At 41.3% G+C, this 21,292-nt stretch overlaps 1 protein-coding gene across 2 annotated transcripts in view; it reads right to left on the bottom strand.

Annotated features, from left to right (window-relative positions):
- tafa4b (TAFA chemokine like family member 4b) overlaps nucleotides 1-21,292 on the bottom strand; it is a 50,214-nt gene that overhangs the window by 12,857 nt on the left and 16,065 nt on the right. For both annotated transcript variants that reach the window (XM_007573582.2, XM_016661527.1), the window contains exons 2-4: nucleotides 20,765-20,879; nucleotides 19,419-19,534; nucleotides 7,843-7,998 (exon numbers count right to left, since the gene is read on the bottom strand). In XM_007573582.2, the coding sequence (XP_007573644.1) occupies nucleotides 7,843-7,998; nucleotides 19,419-19,533 (271 nt within the window). In that variant the 5' untranslated portion in view covers nucleotide 19,534; nucleotides 20,765-20,879. The remainder of the gene's footprint in view (nucleotides 1-7,842; nucleotides 7,999-19,418; nucleotides 19,535-20,764; nucleotides 20,880-21,292) is intronic.

The following is a 21,292-nucleotide window of genomic DNA, read 5'->3' as shown; positions in this document are numbered from 1 at the left end:
ATACCCCTAAAAAAGATGATTTGCCACCACTAAATGGAGAGCATGTTTACATAATCTCATCTCAGCAATTTGGCAAAGGCCCTGGAAGTTTATTAGCGATCATTAGTGAAGACACAGCATCATGAAGATCAAGGGATGCGGTAAATATGTCAGGGATTAAGTTGTGAACAAAATGAAAGCAGAGTTAGGGAACGTTATGAGCTTTGAGCATGTGACCCATCAGTCTATAGTCAATTATCTGAAAATGGAAAGAATCGGGCAATGGGACTGCACAATTATGTCACAAATAGATTTGTCAAGGCAAAGGTAGTTTCACAAAAAACTTTCTACAATTCAATATTTTCTGGCTAATACATTCCAAATGTCACTAAATTTATGCTTAGCCAGCCAAAAATATCCGTCTCAGCCACTAATACATGGAGTCAATGGCCTGGTTTACGTCACTGCAAATTCAGTGCCTAGTCAAAGCCCACAACCATTTGAGAGTCTGGCAAGATGTGAAAACTGATTCTCAGAGATGCTTCCCACCCTGCGGTACTTTACAAAACAAGCAAACGTGTCACCCTCTAAATATGGAAATCTGGTTGAAACATGAACTTTGCAGCTCAAGTGTGGCAAATTGTAGCAAAGTTAATGTCCCTGAAGCCATCAGAATGTTACTCTCCAACCTTAAAAAAAACTATGAAGAAAATCTGTCATCAACCTCTAACCCTTTCATCTAAAGTCAAATGATGAACCAATGAAATATGAATGCTTGACCAACTGCCGTGATTTGAAGCAGCGTACGACCTCTGCAGTCTGGTATGAGTCTTCTGGAGTGTTTTCCCATTAATACTTAACAAAGTCGCGCACTGAAGTCGTTCGCCGCCCCAACATGGACCATAAACCACAACAAGCAATTCACCTCTGCACCTCCGTGTGGCTGCTTTGTGGTTTTTATGTGTAGGTAAATACCGCAACGACTGTGCATCGAGTAGAAGGCATAATAAATACTCCCGCGCCTTCACTCTGAGGTCATTATTATTTAAAGGCAAATGGTTTCTTTCAAACACACACACACACACACAATCTGGGCTGAGGATGGACCCAGAGCTATGAACGCCCCACGGCTTTGTAACTGTTCCACTCAGTGATCCTGTGGTACAGAAGCAGGTGGAGAGCGGCATCCATCTTTTTCCCGGCGGTGATTTAATAACGCACTGCATCAGCGTAGCCCGAGCTCACATATTCATGCCAGCCCAGGTACGCATGATGAGAAAACCCAGGTGGGGAGAGCATTGTGAAAACTGTCAGAAATAGACTGGACAGCGGCACACCTTCGTGGGAACGGACAGGAGAAAGAACCACAACAACAAAAAAATGACAAAAGCGCCACAATAAGGGAAAGGTGATAAACAACAGCTGGTTGATACCTGATGAAATGTTCAATGAAATTTTGTGCAACAAGCGATGAAATACGACGCCTGTCGCGGACGGAACAAAGCCCACTTGTTTCCAGTTTTATCAGGTCGCCGTCCTCCGTAATGATGTTGTCTGAGGAAGGCTGACATACGGCTACGCCTGTATGACTTCAGCTCATAGCTATCGGAGGAAAATAATGCGCATCTAAGCGCGGCGAGTATATGGTCTGAACAACTGGCCTCATGAAAACGCGACGGATTGTTGTTTATTGAGTTGTGAAAGTTCAGTTGCAAAATAAAATCCTTCTGATTCAGTGCCAGCCAATATCTCCACTCTAACTAAGTTGTACCACAGCTTTTAGGAGAGTGAGGAGTCTCATCCTGTCATACTACACCAGGCTGGTGCAGGCGGAGAGGGGGGGGACCTGCCCCTCTTATGCTCTTTCCACTTCAGTTCACCCCGCAGGTTTTCAACAGGATTTAGGCCTGGGGGCTGAGATTGGGGATTTCGTGTCTTTTTGTGTTTATCTGGCCAAACGTTTCGGACAATTATGCTGCTGTAAGGCCCAGCGATGACCTGTTTTCAGTGTACTGGTAGAGCCTCCTCAATTTCTATTTTAAATCGCCTGACTTTTTAAATACATTGTGATTACACCCACTTTAAAAAAGGTCTTTGGACGCAGCATGACCCCGCCTGCCCAGTGAGAGTCCAACTGTTGGTGAAGACGCGCTAACATAGCGTACCAAACATCACCGACCCGTTCTGCTCCGCTCTGTGGAAACTGCAGGCCAAAGATCCTCCACTGTAATCACTGATACTGCACCTTGGATGTATTTCCACAAGTTCACTCTTTGTTGTAGAGAAGCTTAACCTTTGGGCACTTTCACATCGGAGCCGTTTGGTCCACTTTAAAAGGTTTACTATTCGGACAGCAGGTGTGAAAGCTCGTTGGTGTCTGTGTAGCCACAGCAGCATTTCGAAAGTCTTTCTCACTGCTGTCTTTTTATGTAGCGCTCCGTTCGACTCCTGTATACAAAGACAAATGTTGGAAAGTTTTCTGCCTCCGACGGCTTTTCGTACTGGACAGTTTCTTGTGAAGGCACCAGAAACAAGTAGCTGTTGTGGCTGTTTGACAGACGGCTTTGTCAACTTTCAAATGCGAAGTGAAAATAAACCAAACCAAATGAAAGAATTACTTTTTTTTCACCCAACCAACTGAAACAGGTTTCCCGTACTATTCTGTTGTAAAAACCTCCTGTAAAAATCTGACCAAACTATTATGTTCCCAGTAAATTCTAGCAAACTCCACTCAGGACAAAGTTTTTGTTTTCTGGTAAACAACCAGTTGGCATGTAGAATTTGGCATCAAATGGTTGCCATGGAGCTTTGGTGATCTCAAAAAGTCTCAGTATTTCCCCCCCTCATTTCAGAAAGAGAAACTCAAATATTACACACTCATATAGTGAAATATTTCATATTTCCACTTTTTTTATGATGTTCTATTTTCTTTAAAGGGGCAGTATTATGTATTTTCCAGGCACAATCACATGCTGTTAGCTTCAGTAAAAAAATGTAATATGACTTAAAAGAAATTTGACTTTTAAAAACTCCTACTCTTTCTAAAAGCCCTCATTTAGGAAGTCATCACAACATGGCTCCTCTATTAACCTTTTAACAGTGTTTTTATAGGAGCTACTTCCACTGAGCAGTAGCTCCTATAATTAGCTCAGCAGATGTGCAGCTTCACCAGGTGTTTGCTAATTGCTGCTGGCTAGTCTGAAGGAGCTGAATGGAGGTGTGGTAACAGAGGACTTCTCTCAATGTCTTGACATCAACACTTAGGTAACTTAATGTAAATTTGGTGCTAATATTATTGTTCTCAGACTCCAGCACCACTTTGATCTGAGCTGGGAAAAAAAGATTCAGGAAACTGGTTCTAAGAGTTTTACGATGAAAGACGCGCCGTACAAGACAGCAGCCATTAGAAGGGTTTACCCATTTTTCAGACATCGTCAATAACGTGGCTCCATTTACTCTGTGGCTTTTTCTACAAAGGGTTCCTACTGAGAGGGGATTGCCTTGGCCCATCAGTGATTGAGCCTTTAAAATAAAACACAAGAAAAAGAGTCTAACAAGCGTGGAGAGTGTGCATCAACATGCCTTTGTGTGCTTTGGAATAAAAGGATGAGGCGAGATCTTGTTACCCCAGACTCAGAGGTCAAGCGTGACTCACAGCATAAGTCCCGCTGAGCCCTCGATCTGCAAGCGAGAGGCGGTGAGTGCCAGAGATGAGATGCCTGCGAGAGAACGGGAGGAAGTGTGCCGATTCTGTGCAAAAGACTTGTGAGTCAGAGGGAAAAAAAAGTCATTAAAACCATCAAAACAAATTTATCTCTGACTGAGGCTCAGTCAAATGGTAAACCTATTAGCCTTTCATCAGTGACACTTCTTCCTTTTAGCAAAGCCCTGGGTTTGAACAAACAAAAGCAAGGCGCCGGGGCAATGACTATTCCGAGAGGTTAGCGGAGTTTCACGCGATTCCTTATTCCTCCTGACTTTCATTACCCAGCCAATCATCTTTGCCATGGTTGCCTGATTTTATCATTATCAAGCAACAGTTCCCATCTAGGAACTCATCAAAGAGGTTAAAAAACAAATCTACTTTTTTATGGCCTGAAAACAGAGCTGGAATGATGCAGCAGGTGTGACTGTGGAGAAGCCATTTCAGAGGGGAAAGCTCCTCCTACTGGCCACATGGCGCAACAGCAACATGGTGACTGAACCAATAGATAGATAGATAGATAGATAGATAGATAGATAGATTTTATTTATAAAAACCTTTAACAAAAAATGGTAATGCTGTTTGTTAATTTGCATGTAAAAAGACAAGAGTACATGCTACTCAAACTTAGATATAATTAGGCCAGCACATTTTAACAAATAGAAATAAAAACTTTATGAAATAATGAACATGTCATTTACCATAAAAATGAACAAAGGCTTTCAAATATCTGTCTGTCTGTCTGTTTGTTTGCTTTATTCCATTAAAACTGTGTGGCTCACTTTACCCAGGTTTTGTTTACATGGGTCAACAAATGTGCTGATTCTCCGTTCTCACAAGGAATCACAGCAGCAGACAGTCTGATAGAGTCACTCTAGTGGGAGCTCTGAATAGTTTCAATTCTCTCCAGCTGACCTTAACAGTTTGAATAACCCCCTGCGCTTTGGAGGGTCACCGGCTCCACTCCAGTCCGAGGCAACCATGTATCTTCCTCTGGCAGTGCGGCTAACGCAGCGTGATTCGATCAGGATGGCTGACTCTGCGTGTGTCGGTGTGTGTCTGTGTCTGTGTGTGTGTGTGTGGGGGTGTGTGTGTGTGTGTGTGTGTGTGTGCTTGATCTCTGTGGAGCGCCTGCGGATGATAGAGGTCAGTAACACTGCTTGTTCCCTGCCGGGAAAAAGCTCATGGAGCGGACAAACAGGTTTAACAGCAGTCTACGGACGCCACCAAGACCCTCCATCTGCCTGTCTGTCATTTCCACAGCCAAGCATCAAGACCTCACACCAGGAGACAAAAACAGGTTTACACATGTGTGTGTTTGCTTGAACTTAGTAGTGTATTACGATGTCAGTAGATTAGCCTAAATGCAACCCAAAGCATGGGAATTACAGGAAAACAACCAAAGTTCAATAGAAAAGCCAGCTGAATACAAACACACTGACTTACCTATTTGCAAACTGAATATGTTAGTTACATTTAAACTTTGATGATTTCTGCTGCTTTGGTCTCATCTGTCCGCAGTAGTTCTCTGAATGCATTAGTGGTCGTTCTGACCGCACTGCAGTTGGGTATTAGCGCTAGGATGCAGCCAGCAGAGCACAATACTCAGGAATAAAAGAAAAAAAAACCCTCAAAAAACCATAAATAGAACAAAGAAGCAGAGATAAGAAGCAAAACATAAGCCACACTCCACAAACACGTGCACTGCTTGGTTTCAGTCCTCCACAGCGTTGCAGCCACTGCACGCTGGACTCGGTTTGTCTCAGACGTCAGAGCTTTGGTCTGGAAATGAAGTCACAGCTGAGCGGAGCGTGTTGCACAAACATCGGCCTTCGCTAATTGTTCCGATCAGTATTCAGACTAAACTACTCTTAGCATTATAAGCTGTTCACAACGTATTTCTCTCTAATTTTCTACAGTCATTCAATGCTAGGGGTGGTTGCTGGTGCCTACATGTAATGACCAATGAGAAAAAGGCAGGAAGTGTCCTAGAGAGGTCACCAGTCCATCACAGAAAAACACAACCATTCACGCAGCATCTCAACCTTTATGTTTTTTAGACTGTAACAAGAAATCAACAACTATAGTGGCAAAATCCAGTCAGACAAGACTTTGATTGTATCATATTGCATCTTTTAAGATAAAACTGTTCTCTTATATCATAAAAAAAAAGTTGTACAAATAACGGGAAAAGATATCTGTTATATACTCTGAACTTCTTTAAGCAGCGGCTTAAACATCCAACATCTGTTTCATCTAAAGGTAGAAAACCTAAATGACAGCAGTTCCTTAGAATTATTTTCTATTTCATGTTGGTCCCCCATCGAAATCTCCCAGGGGCACAATTAATCTGCGCCGCATGTTAAAAAACAACATTTTTTAAAATCCTAACCATAAACTGATAAACAAAACCTTAAACGTCCTTTGAAGGAATCCTGGAGTTAGTAGAAGTTGTCTTCAGTCAACTTCTAATGTCCTTAAACACGATTAAAAGGTGAGTCTTGAGTATTTTAGACTTGCTTAAAGCAGAATTTATTTATTGCCATGATAATTGATAAATATTGTTTTCATCAACAGATTTGTTGTTCGGATGTCGGGCAAGCGGTCCGGTAGGACAGCAGCCTTGCATAAGTGCAAATAAAGCAAAAATAACTAATTAAAAATGAAATGTAAGCACATCCAAAGCACAACCTCAAAACATGAGAAAGAACAAAGAAGTGAAAGTGGAAAAGAGAGTGTGAAATATGAAGCAGAGGATAAAAGACAAGATGCAACTTTAGCTTAAGCAACAGCAGGTGTGTGCCCACTGAGTGGTGATTACAAACTGGAACCTGGTGGACAGGAAGATAATTTTTTTTTTATCAAAACCTGTTTAAAAAAAACTGGAGAAGAAACTGAGTAGATACTAAGGCAAAAGTACTGAAGCAAACAACAGAACGTGAAACCCAAACATCATTACAGTGATCGCAACTTCAGTCAAGCTAGTTGATTAGACACATTTAGGACCTGTGTGAGATTAATCAGTGCCTCAGTTATTGCAAAAACAAGAGTTCAACAAACAAACTACAATGTAGAATTCAGACAAAGTTTTTACGGTTCACAAAGTGACATAAAGCAAACGTTAAGGGGAAATAAAACGTGATGATGGGACAAGTTGCACACACACGTTAGATTCAAGTATGATTCCCTCCATCCTGTATTGTAGTCACGCGTCTCCATTAACACATATAAACTTGAGTGGCATCCCAGCCTTAATCTATGTCAGCCTAATGTTTGCATCTATAGTAGCTTCAGCTCTTTGGGGAAAGCTCCTTACAAACAGGGGAAATGTTTCACCGTCTCTGTTGTGTTGGATCGAGGTGCAGGGCAGTCAAGTTCCTCCACACCATAAAGGCTCATTCAGCCTTTATGGACCTTAAGTTTGTGCTCTGGTGCAGAGTCATGTTGGAACAGGGTCCCAACCAGGTCCAACAAAGGAAATGTACTCCTTCAACTGGAACTAAACAGGGTTCCTGAGAGACGGCTCCGCACCATGATCCCCCCCATGCACCAAACTTTACCAGACTCATTTCAGTCGGGCAGGATCTGCCAATCCCAGATAAGCCCAGCGGATTACCAGGCATGGTTTTACAATTTGGAGAACAAGTGTGTATTGATGTGGAGTCCAGTTGGACGGTGCTTTACACCACTGCATCTGAAGCTTAGCGTTATACTTGGTGACACAACACCTGGATGCAACCATTCCTTTAAGGTCTCTAGACAGTACATGAGAAAATGTGAAATGAAACCCACGTAAAGTTTGCAGCTCTGGAGTTATTACTTAGTCTTATTAGTCCATCATGACAGTAAAATATACCATCGAGTATGTAATTAAGTGGTCGGCGAATTCAGGACATTTAGAAATATTCCAGATTTCCTGACAAACACTGAAGTCGCCTTTGAGTTTAACACCAAACTTTTGTTGTCGACTCCAGCTGACAGATGACAGCCATGTTTCTCACATGACTCAATTCCCCTTTTCTCATGCAAATAAGCAACAGAAAAGCCATCAAGAACGTTTCAATTGCAACAACCGGTTGTGTGTGTAAGAGCTGAAGGCTTAAGGAAGATAAAACCAGTGATTGGACCGTTCTCATGAGTTATTGTCGCACACTTTTTACCTTCCACGCAGGAGGGTCTGGCTCTGGTCGTCCCGGCAACCTGCCCCGGGAAGCAGGAGCACTTGACAGTTTGAGATCGCTCCTCAATCTTGTTCTTGTTGCAGCAGCGATGGATGGCCACCACCTCGCAGGTGCCCTGCTTCACCTGATACGACACTGCGGACGACAGACACGAGGAGGAGAAACAAATGAATCAACTTTCCAGAGGCACGCTGGTGGACTGCTGCAGCAAAATGCCAGGTTCAAATTCAAACCGCGAGACGCTGAGCAATTCTTTCTGAGGATGAAATAAATCTGCTGAAGTATTTACGGATGTTTAAACGCCTTGGTTTATTCCAGGCTAAGTCTTTGATTCATAAATAAACACTCTTTAGCGACGCTCTTATCCTCCGCAGCGTGGCCTCATTAACTTCACCACAAAGGCACCTCTGGTTTTGTCATTGCACGCAGAAGGAAAACACAACAGCAGTAGATGATGGGGGGGGAGAAAAAGACACTCGTTTTCTTTTGAGTCGTTTTTAGACAAAGTGAACCAACTAATGGAAGCAAAGGGAGCACTGCAACAGAGAGGCCCACACATGATAAAAGAACCGATAAAAGAACCACTCCCTGGAAACCACAACATTTTTTTTCTTTTGAGCGTTTGTGTTTGTTTTGTTCCAATCCAAAGTGTGTGAGTATGGTTTCTGAATATTTTAGGCTGCGATTATTGCGTTTTTCACAAGACGCAATGTAAATAATGCCTTAGTTTTTGTGATTGCTTGTGGTTGGGCTCCTAAGTTTACAAACCATGACAATTATTTAAAGCACCTAAAATATATAGGGCCATTTGCTTTCAGATAGTTGTATTTGCTCTTTTTTTAAAATTATAATGACAACTAAACAATATAAACTTAATGGTACTCAATTCTTAGAATATATTCAATTAAAATCTCTTATGCAAAGTAAATATGACCCACAACAACTCATTATAGATCCTAATGAAAGAATTAAAATTGCGTCTAGAAAGAAAAAAATCATCAGTCGATATTCAGAATGTTAAACAGGATTGATTCAACAATATCAATACCTACTTCAAAATGGCAAACAGATCTGAATATAAACACAGATTGTGACTTCTGGATTAACATTTGCAATAATATCTCATATATGACAAAAAAAACCCCAAACTGCTCATTGAGTATAAAGTACTTCACAGAAGGTTTTCGGCATCATTCCTCCCTTCTCATTTCATGTAGTTCCTGTAAGCAATATAACAAATCCCACCCAGTAGAATTAATTTACCAGTTTCATTAATTGATCCGTCATATGTCTATATCTACCGGTCTTTCATAATTTATTGATGTATTATTATTATTATTATTATTATTGCCAGTATTAATGCTTTTTGTTTGTTTGTGGTTTGTTTAACTGCTCTACGTACTGATAATATCGTTCATATCACTATTTTTGCTCACACACTCTCATACACACACACGGCTAATAATACTCACAATATCGTGATTTTATCTTCCTTTCACTAATGCAACGTATCGGACCATGTATTTTCTACGTTGATATTAAATAAAAGTAAAAAAAAAAAAAGAAAGAAAGAAAAATCACAATGACAACAGATATTACCAAACTCAACCTGTTTGAAAGTTTACACAAGCATTCAATCATAAATCCCAACAGAGAAACGGCCAAAAACGCTGAAAATGGTTAGTCAACAAATATTGTTTCCATCTATTATTGAGACGTCTGTACGCGAGCAGAAGCCTAACCGGAGCTGCAGCGTGAACCTGGAAATCCTTCAGAAATGATGTGCAAATAGACTTCTGTTCAATATTAATGTTTGGAACTAGATAGCGTAGGTGTTAAAGTTATGTTTTATTCAGCGAATTAAACAGCCGACTTCCCCGGGGGAAAAGACTTTTATGCCTGGTGTTTGCGTTTACTGTTGGGTAAAATATTTAGTGAATCTAATCTTTGCTTAAGGCTCCTGAATGGTTCGCGGCCGCCTTATCTTCCCTCGCAAAGCTTGTTGTGCTCTCCTAAGAGTTTCGGGCGAGAACAGCAAACCCTTCTGGTGACATTACCAGCTACCTATAAGCCTCTTTACACCGCTGGAAAAACCTTGCTTATACTGTACCGTAAGCCCAGATTCCATTTATGTACGTGACTTTACACAGACTCTGAAACTTTTCAGGCCCGACTGAGTGCGCCATGCACAGAAAGTGCGTCCGAACACACACACACACGCACACAGACCGTTGAGGGTTCTATTTCTGCAGGCCATGGCCCCTCTCATCCTTTCTGATTTAAAGTTTGTTTGTTCTTCTCTCCAGAGAGCCCCATCAATGATCCCTGGCTCACCGAGGGCGCCCCCCTCCCACCCTGCTCCACCATCATCCCTCCACTTTCATTTCCCTCACTTCTCTGTCTCAGACTCTCCTGAGGCTGGAGCAGCTGCCAGATTACCACACACACACACACACACTCGTGCAAACATAAAGCCTCCATCCACTGATAAAAAAAAAAAATAAAAAAATCAAGAACTGAAAAAAAAGAACACAACTTCAGAAGACAACTACGACTGCAGCTGTAATTGTATTATTAGTAGGCGCAGTTTAAAAAACAAAAAAAAGCTCAGAGTAACTATGTAAAAGTTCGACCCTAAATCACACACAATCAGCTCCCCTTGTTTAATCTTAGTTACTCCCAGAATTAAAATTTCATTTCCCTGCTTTCGCAGAACTTTAGCCGGCTGAAGCCGCTCAGTCTGACGGCCCCCCACACCTGAGAGAGAAACACAGGCTGTTAGTGAGGAACAAAGAAGAGCAGAGACAGAGTCTAGCAGGTGGAGGAAGGAGGTGCCACGGCCAGCAGACAGAACAAAGAGAAGCTCATCTTTGGCTGCAGTAATGAGGTCAGAAGGCGATCTGGTCTCCTCTAATGACTGCCTGCGTCAGACCTGGGATGGAGCTGTTTGTATTTTTGAGGGGATAGTAATGAATCTTAAAAGTTGGGCTCTGTTTAAAGGTTTATTGAGCTAACGCAGCAGGATAAATAAGTGTTAAATACATCAATGTACAACTCTGGAAAAATATGAACAGACCACTGCACTGAACCCTATTGAAAGCCTCCTGATTACTCCACCAAATATTGATTTCTGATAAAACATTAGTATTGTTGTTTCTAAATGAGTATGAACTTGTTTTCTTTGCGTTAGTTGAGGTCTGAAAGCGTTGCATCTTTGTCGTTATTCTGACCGTTTCTCATTTTCTGCAAATAAATACTAAATTTCTGCTTGGAATTTGAGAGAAATGCAGAATAAAAGAACAACGTTCGTTTTACTCAAACATAAACCTATAGAGAGTAAAATCAGAAAAATGGGTCGTTTTAAATGCTCTCTCAATTGTTTCCAGAGCTGTATGGTGCTGTTAACATGGAATCTGAGACAAAAATGTCCTTAAATGAAGTTGTATGTGATTAAAATTGTTTGTTACAAGGAATAAGTAATAAACATGCAAAGTCTTAGTTTCTAAAAAAAAAAGAAATGGTAGAAAGCGGTCAGCATTTGGAAACTAACCCTGCCATCTATCAGTGCAACTGTATGTAAGCTAATGTTAGCATTTAGTAAGTAATATTATCTCAAAAACAGGACAGGAAGTTGTTGTTCATGCATTTATTTCTTCAAAATGTACTGACTACTGTAACTCATCATTCACCTGCTTAAGCAAACCATCACTGGGTTTTCTACATGTTGTGTGGAACGCTGCTGCCAGACTTCTTACCAAACCTTCACAGTTTTTATCTCGCATCAAATCGCCACTCATCCAGCTGTACTGGCTGCTCAGTATGCTTCGCCGTCTTGGTTCTCGCTCTTAGGATGGTCAAGCAAACACTTGAGACCTTTTAAATCCATACCTCCTTAACAAACTCAGACGATATGAGCAAGACCTGCTGGTTGTGTCACTTATGAAACTAAAACCTAATTGTGACCACTCACAGAGAATCAGCAGGTACAGTTCTTCCAAAAAAAGAAATCAGCAACTCGCTAAAAACCGCTAGTCTCTACGTCCACTTTCTGCGCAAGACTCCACTGATGAAGAAAAACACATTTCAGCTCATTCGAGGACTGCTGTGGGACATTTGGACGCGTCAACAAATGCTCTGAGAGGATAAAAGCTGATTATTATTTACACTTGAAGTTGAGAAGTGGTGTAGCGTCAATAATTTTCTACAAAACGCAATGATTTTCTTTGGAGGAATTTAAAGATGGCCAAAGACACTTTGGTCTTGGCCATTCCTCCACTAAATATCAGTCTCATCCTGCAGGACAAACTAATAAAGATTAATATTATATGAAGTCACTAAAGAAGGTTGTTGATTGGGTAAGACATTTACTACTCATAACCTTTAAACAGAACCCCGTTTTCTGCTGAAACAAGCTGCTTCTTTCAAACTTGAGAGCAGATGGATAAAACCGTGACCTTTTTTTTTTATTATTCATGCATCTGTTTTATATATATAAAGTCTGCCCACAGTTGGCACCCTAATTAAAATCACAACAAAGTATGAATTAATGCTAATGAGGTAAATGCAGACAGGTGTAAGATATGAAAACTACCCACATACTTCTTTATAGAAAAAAGGATTTCCGCTACTTAGAGGACACCACAAAGAAGAGAAAAAATGTGTGTGTGTGTGTGTGTGTGCGTGTGTGTGTGTGTATGCGTGGGCGCCCCTGCGTGTGTGTTGACAAGTACAGATGCAGTTTAATGAAAATACAATAAAAAAACACTCCAAGGTGCTCTTCAAGCAAATACTTAACAAAGCTGTTTCATGGCCAGTTTTTTAAAAAACAAGAACACATGTTGCCAACATTTCCCACATCATGGAGCAGCAGCACTACATGAAATATGCTTTTCCTATTTATTTATTTACTGAAGCAAATATTCTGCCTTGTAAAATAACTAGTGATAAAATGAAGCTTCAAATATATGTATTTATAAAAGAAAGCAATGCTGTTGTTTGTTTTTATTTTATAATTTTTTATTTTTTTGCTCCCTATAGTGAAAAAAACTGTTGTAAGAATTGAACCTGCAACTTGTGCAGAAGGCATAGCTGTAGCAAAGACACAGTGTGTTTAGGTTAGCAATGGTCCAAGTTATTTTGAGCTTTATATGAAAGTACTGGCCAACATTCATGATCAGAAAACGATCTGTACATATGTGAGGAAGCTCAACAGCTACAGCTGAGATAAACTCATGTAGATGAAAGCGTGTTGCTTTCTCTTCAGCACGTCGGATTCTTACTGAAGATTCCTCATTACAATATTTGGCAGCTGGTGTTTTGTCAGAATAAAATTTAAAGGCTTCGTTGCAAAAAAACAAAAACAAAAAAAAAAAAAACAAAAAAAAAAAGGCCAGGAAAAGGTCGACACACAAAGTCGGTTTTGGAAATGTGAAATAATATAATATCAGGCGAATTGCTCAACATAGCCAAGCAGTTATGTGCAGATGTATGTGTAGCCTGTAGCTTTTGCCCGTTGCCTTGATTTATACCTGTAAACATCCAGGATGTTTAATCAGTAAGCAAATGTCAGGGGCCAGAAAGAAATCAGCATTTAAAATCTATTTGATGAGGATATTAATAACACCTACAGTAAAATGATAATAATAATAATAATAATAATAATAATAATAATAATAATAATAATAATAATAATAATTTTCTTCCTCGTAGTGTTTTCTTGCACTCTGACCTGTAGAACACTGCAAATGTTTTGCTTGGGGTGATTTACAGTAAACTGATCAAATACAGCTACAACTTTTCACTTCTGTGCTCATGAGAAAGAGAATGACCACAAAAGCAACAATCTTGTTTGTAATAAAAAGGATTACCTGCATCTCTTCCTCCTCCAACTACTCTGCCCTTTGACCTTCTGAATGCACTAAAGCTCACTGATAAACATGTGAATACCCTCTTTCAGCACCAGAATGCCAGAAAAGCTCAAAGTCCTGGTGGTGTTTCCCCACCTTTGCCTAAACCGGGCAGCATCTTCTCCCACACAGGAACCATCAGTAGTGGCGTCCCTCAGGGCTGTGTTCTCTCCCCACATCTCTCCTCTCTGTAAATAAATGCCTGCACCTCGGCGGACCCGTCTGTGAAACGACTGAAACTTGAAGAAGTCATTGGTCTGAACCAGGATGATAAGGAGTCTGAATACGGACAGGAAGTGAATCGGCACCATCTGGAGTTTAACTCACTCAAGACAGTGGAGGTGACGATGTGCTACCGAACAACTCCCTCCACGCTCTGCCGCCTCACCATTTTCAAAATACTGTGGATCATTTCCAGTTCCTAGGAACCATCCTATCTCAGGACCTAAGATCATCCTCACATACACAGAGCTCAGACTCTGCCCTGAGTTCATCCATCACTGTGAGGTTTGGTCCATCTGGAAAAAACAGCAACGACAAAACCAGACAGGTCCATACTTCAACAATCAATCAGGTTTGGAGCGAGGGTCATCAGCGCTGACCTTCCCTCCACCAAGGACTTGTAAAGGCAGGTGTAGGGTCAGCAAAAGAGGGCAGCTAGCAGCTCAGCATGTCCCACACGTCCTGGACACACGCTGGTTAGACTTTTACCTCCAGGTCAACAATGCAGACTGCAATTTGTAATAAAAACAATCGGCAGAGAGAGACAGCGTCTTCCCCCCCGGGCTAAACACAGTGAACACCTTAAAGTTAGCTACTCTACTGTGAAACAAAATGAACATATTTGCAGTCACACAACCTGTTTTTTCAATATATATACAATATAGCATAATAATATGTATATATTTGTGTTCGTGTTCATTCGTCAATAATCCATTGGGGAGTTGTTGCCACCATGGACGGCACAAGCAGCAGGTGTTACTGTATGTTAAGGAGGAAATTACTTTTTTTTTTTTTTTACAAAGTACCATTTAACTTTTCCTTGAAAGCCTTGACATTTTCTTCTGAAAAACAATTTGAAAAGTACATTTTGAATTCATTCAGGTCTGGGCATGTGCGTGTTGAAGGTAATCCCTCGGGGAACGGGAGAAGTCTTCCAGCTAGGAAAAAACCCGATGTTAGTGAGAGGAACCAAGAAGAACCAAGAAACAAAATGCTCGGGCTCCATGATGAGCCTCCACAGCTTTACCTTCCGTATCAACGTCCTGCTGATTCCCTCCCCTCATCTACAAAAAGATTTATGTGTTAAACATTCAGCTCCCAGCTCTATACACAAACTAACAGTGTGTCGAATGCCTTGGTGTTGCCTTTAAAGCATTCTGTTGTGGCCGTATTGGTGTAATAGAGCCCTACACGGCGAGATGAAAAGTCTTCTCAAGCATGGCTAAATGCTTCTATTCCTGCGGCAGGCAGTGGGGGCGTAACAATAGCCAGGCGTTCAGACTGCCTCGAACTGACGGGTTAGTCAGGCGACTGATGTATTCTGACAGACACAGACAAGCAGGAGAATTGTACAATTTATCAAAAAGGCTATGTCTCTCCCTCTGTCAGTTCCTGACAGGCATGTCTGCGGCTGAGAAAGGGCAGGTATCAAGCAACTCCGTTTGAGGTCGTGAAATCCGGATCTGGGAGGCGATGCGGTCTACGTCTCAGCGGGAACGCTCGGAGCGGTTTCAAAGGAGCGAGATTTCAGGAATCGCTTGTGCCGAGCGGCGTGAAAACACGTCAAACTCGCTGCTAAGTCAACCCGCTGTTGCTACAAATCAGCTTTCCTCGACCTGTCATCCTTTTTGTTTTCACTCAGCGTCTTTGAGACCTTTCACTTGCCTGCTCCATTTACTCCTCACCTGAACACCGGCACGGCCCATCAATCCTCCTGACATGATTGGTGTTTTACAGGCCTGCATTAGGCCTCCTGTTCATTATCATTACAGGCTGCAGGTAGTGACAAAGGTTGCTGTATACAACAGACGCATGTCGGTGAAATGGGATCACTTGGCCGGGCTGTTTGTGTTGTTATTCTTCACAAAAAGTCTTGTGTCTTTCTGAAAGCGACACATAGATGAAAGCGTTACTCCAAAGCAAGCTAGAATATGACGTGAAATGATAACTCTAGAAGCTGAAGGAGCAACTTTTCCAGGAATCCAAGTTGGATTAAGGACCATAAAAGATGGTTGATAATTCGTCAAGCGAGTCGTTTTTGTGCTGATATCCTGCTGATGACCCACTTTCACTTTTCCGGTAACGGAACCAGGTTTTTATTGAAATCAAATTGAGAAGAACACATCAAGTCATGAACTCTGACAGGTCCTCAAGGAGTTTGGATGAGAAACACGCCCACAGCATCACAGAGCCCCTACCGTGCGTAACAGTACGGTACGGGCTTTGACTCGCATCGGATCCACCTGGAGTGTTTATTGAAGAAAAACTCAAATCTTTCCAAACAGTTCCAGTTAAAGTTCCAGTAGAGTTTAGAAAACTTCACCGATGGGTTGACAGCGAAGGCTTTTTTTCTCTCTCTCTCCTTTCATTTCTCATGTAGAGCCGATCTGAAAGTTTACACCACCATGCCTGCGCACATACAATCATGAATACTGACAATGTAGAGAAATCGATTAAGCTAGCTGTCATGTTTTTGGACTGTGCAGTGAAGTGCCAACACATGTAGTTTAGAGAACAAACCCAGGATGTTTTTACTGCAGGGCAACAGTTTTATCCCCCATCTACACAGAGACACAGAAATACATTTATTACTAATAAAATATCTCCATATCACTCACATTTAAAGTATAAATAGTAAAAAAAAAATGCATGAGACATTTATTGTATAGGAAGTTGTATGGGGTTAGCTTATGCTAATAAATATAGCGGTGCCAAAAAAGTGTCAAGGTTGTTGTTTGCTCTGAATTTCTCCACTTCTCTTTTTCTCCATTGCTTCTCTAAGATGGTTGTTGCTTCATGTTTCATTCATCATTGTTTATGGAGGAGTTTTCATACACAGCGAAGGCAACACGAAGCGCTTCAGTTCATCTTCTGCAAGGTTCTGTTCTTTTTAGGTGCCTTTAAAGCCACGCTAGCGCTAATAAACGCCATTTATTTTGTGTGTGTGTTTGCAAAGCGTTTCACTTTAATTTGACGCAAAAGAGAAAAGAACACCTGCCAGGTTCTTCAATGTTAATGGGGAGCAGGAACATTTTATAATGGAAAAATGTAAATAATAATAATAATAATAATAATAATATTAATAATAATAATAATAATAATAATAATAATAAATTATATTCTCAGTGTTGATTTGTTTTATTGGTTGAATTCATTTATCAAACAGATTAGCGCTACAATAAGTAGATGAAATTAAGATTAAAGAAATGTGACATACGTGCATCGTTTGGGGCATTTTTTGACCTACAGAGCCACCATGTGGCAGACAGAGGTACGACACCCACATTGATCACGCAGGTCCCACAGATGAGCCGACAAAACAGCGACAGAAGCGGCTAAATCCCCTGAAAATGTATCCTGGCAGCAACAACATTCACCCAATTATTTTTCAACCTCAAACTGCATTATGTGTGGATTATTGATATTCTCAAGCCGCCGCCAATTAGAGTAAACCGTCAAATAATAATAATAATAATAATAATAATAATAATAATAATAATAAAAGCAGCAGTTTGTTTGGGCACCAGATATCTTGTTTCTCGGCGAGTGTGAAATGAGAAGGGGGCCAGGCGATGATGCTGACCTTCACAATCCACAGAGCCTGTAATTAGTCGTGTCCCTGCCGTAAGCAGGCTGCCTTCTCTCTTCACTTAAAAGGAAACTAATACAATCACTTGCCGAAAAAGACTGGATGCTGGTAGCATTTCTTGGGCGCATAAAGGTCACCCTGCACAACACAAACAGCGAGAGCAGGGAAATCGAGGGATAATTAAGGAAACTGTTGTAATTAAGAGCCAGGAAGACGAGACTTGGGAGGTTTCAGCAAGCTTGGTTGGTGTGACTCAGCAAGGAACCGCCCCCGCAGTCATCCTCGCAGAGACAACGGAGGGAAAACATAGGTTTTCAGTCAAGTTTTGATTGTTTTAGACTGAAGAGTCTCAAACAAATGTGTAACTTTTTCACATTTGTCACATTATGAACTACAATGCACATTATGCAGCAATGTGGAGTTCAGCAGTTGCTCTGCCGACAGATTCTCCCACCTGAATCTCTGCATCTCCTCCAGAGTCGCTGTCAGTGTATGTGCTGGGCTGCCGTCTCGCTGCAGGTCTGCAGATGTGTCACAAACTCTTCATTTCTAGATTTCTAGACGGCACATTGAACAGGCCCCAATGAAATGTTGGAAACGTGGGGTGTTATTTTACAACCTAAGCCTGATTTAGACTTCTTCAGCATTCCCTCCGACCTGTCTGCTTCATTTATTGGTCTTATGGTATCGATTCTCGGACAGATTGTCTGTATTTATCATGACGTTAAATCTTCTTTTGTCTTCATTATCAGTGGATAACCTTGACCGACATTTTCAAGAGACTTGTCTTGGGAAAACAGAGCGTCTTCAGTCAGAGGCTTCTTCAGATTCACTGTAATATGGACTGTTACAGGAGATATTTCCTGCCAACAGATGCCAAGGATCTACAATAGCTATTTGAATAATTTAAAATTAATATGAGGTATTTCCCTTTGGGATCAATAAAGTATTTTTGAATTTAAATTTGAAATGACTTTGAAAGACTATTTGATTATTTGATCCATTAAAGCTATCAGAATCCACATGTATGTAATGCTCTTTAGATGTGGAAAACAGTGAGCCAGTGTTATTGTCACATATCCATGTTTGTTGTTGTGGTTTCTCAGTTTTGCTTTCTCTCTTTCTGCAGGTGCAGAAGCAGAGTTCATTGGTGTTCACTTGCGTTCTCTCTAAGCTTCTTTCTCTCCACTCATCCTCCTTCTTTCCCTTCTCTCTACTCCTGCGTGTGGCTCAGTCAGAACAAATAAAACATATTGAAGTTTGTCGTTCCGCTGAGACGCAACGTGACAAACGTTCAACATTCATACTCTTTTAAAGGCGTCACATAAGCAGGCCAACGTAAACTTTAATGTTTACAACTTACGATAATTGCATAATAAACACTGCAGGGCCTCAGCTACTCGTGAGAGACATTAAAGTTCACGGCAGCGCTGAGGCAGCGAGAGTCCTCGAGAACGGCGTCGCCTCTGAAACGCTGCGCGTCTGCACTGTAAATAGATGAGATCGCACCCAAACGGATGTGTTTGTGTTGACAGTTTCTGACAGCTTAAGTGCTATGTAGTATCTGTGAAGGCTGTATCACTCAAACAGAAGTATTTTCTTTGCAACCACGCCAAGCACAAGTCCTCGTATGGGTTACGTTGTTGTTGTCAGAGCGAAATAAAGAGTAAAAACATCTCACACACACACACACACACACACACACACGCCCTCCGCCGTGACGCAGGCGGCCTGGTCCGCGTCAGGCTCGGCGAACACGTGTTACACCTCTGAAATGACAGTGTAATTAACCTCTCACGGTGGTGGCAAGGGGGGATTCAGAGCAAGACCCCGTGTACCTGTTGGTCCCCGATGATTACGGCTGCCGGCGGACACGGGGTCAACCCAGAGCATCACCAAGGCAACGAGGAAGGCCACCTGCCAAGGCCAAGCTGACCTTCCCCTCAGCTTCATCCTGACAGAGAGAGAGGAGGGACAGGGGGGGCAAAGAGGGAGAAAGCAGAGGAGACAACGTTCAGGAAGAGGCTGGAAAACAACCAACAAATGCAGCTTTCTGAACAAACAGTGGAGGAGGTGAGCTGCTAAAGGTCAAAGGAAGAAAAACACAACCTTAAAAAACAGACGTGACCCGAGGAAACTGGTTTTCTAGCTCACATAAGTACAGTCGTATTTCTGTGTACACCTGAAGCAACAGTGGCAGCATTTCTTTGTGGGTTTTTTTTTTTTTTCAAATCATGTTTCTGCTAACATTTTTGTTAAATCTACATTGATATTGTACAAAAAAAAGTCATTATCAGTCATTATGAGGCAAAACCACTAAAGCCATTCAGCCAAGTCAGACTAATTAATACTCATGTTAATGAGTATTTACATGAGTATGTTAATGAGTATTAATCAATATTTGAAGACAATACATGAAAATATCATCCTGTTTTCAGTGAGTTATGCTTGTTATGTCACGTCCTAAATTAATATTTCAATCAAAAAAAAAAAAACTATCCTGAAACTGCCTGGACATTTTTGGATTATGTCATCTTAAACTTACAAACTTAAATGTATTTTATTCTGTTGATCTGTCAATAGACTGACAGGTCAACAGATTGTTGGGTAGTGTGTGAAACTAGAAGGAAACATATCCAGATGTTTTAAGAGTAGGTCAATGTAAGTGCAGGCTGAAAACACATCTCTTCCCCTTCAACACCAGCTAAAGAGAAAAGGTAAAAGAAGAACATTTAAGTATTGTGGGTTTTTTATTATCATTCATGCTATTAGCATTTGCTATCTTTGTGAATTTTATATTAGTTTTATTTATTTTTTTTACTAAACTTAATTTTATTTTCTATTTTATCATTTATCTACCTGGGGGGTTGTTGTAAATGTGCTACATGAATAAACTTTGACTTGACTTGAACAAAAGTTGCATCAGGTTTGTAGACATGATGCAACAAATTGTGAGGGGTGTTAAAATAATTACAGTTCACTGCATATACAAATCAAATGATATTCCAAAAGTATAGGTGATTAAGTTTGGGTTAAACCAACCTGTCGAACATGAATTCTTATTATTCTCTTTTTAACTCAGCTCAAGTTTATTTTTAATATCATTTTTGCAGACGAGTCACTAAGCAGAGACAAACCCGATCAACATGAACACACATCGGAGCTTCACCTGATGTCGCCTCACCTGTCTGTCTGTCGTCTATCTTCCACTGGCCAGGTCTTCACGGCGTGAAGCTCATGGCGGCGTTCACTCGCACCTCGAATCTCCTCCTCTTCCTCGCCTTAAACACAAGATGCCTCTGGAGGAAGGAAAGCACAAAGACACCCTGTCAGAGAGCACAGTCTGCCCTGGGGTTGGTCCATGGCCTTGCACGCAGGTCTACCCACACATACACAGGCGCCCCACAAATATGTATTCACACACACAGTCGTGTTTTCATCACTTGTGGGGACTTCACATTGACTTCCACTAATCTCTACAGCCTAACCCTCACCATAATCCTAACCCTAAACCTAACCATCACAGACCTAACCACTAACCCAAAAACAACAATTTCCCTCATGGGGACCAAGAAAATGTCCCCTCAAGCAGCAGTGGTCTCCATAACCCCACATTGTAGACAGAAATGGATTCCCATAAGGATATAAAAACCTGGTACAGACACGCACACACACACACACACACGCGCACGCACACACACACACACACACA

Source organism: Poecilia formosa, unplaced genomic scaffold, assembly GCF_000485575.1.
Source record: "Poecilia formosa unplaced genomic scaffold, Poecilia_formosa-5.1.2 Scaffold334, whole genome shotgun sequence".
In the NCBI taxonomy this organism is placed as follows: Eukaryota; Metazoa; Chordata; class Actinopteri; order Cyprinodontiformes; family Poeciliidae; genus Poecilia; species Poecilia formosa.
The sequence above is the reverse complement of the archived record's forward strand: the minus strand, read 5'-3'. Positions and strand labels throughout refer to the sequence as shown.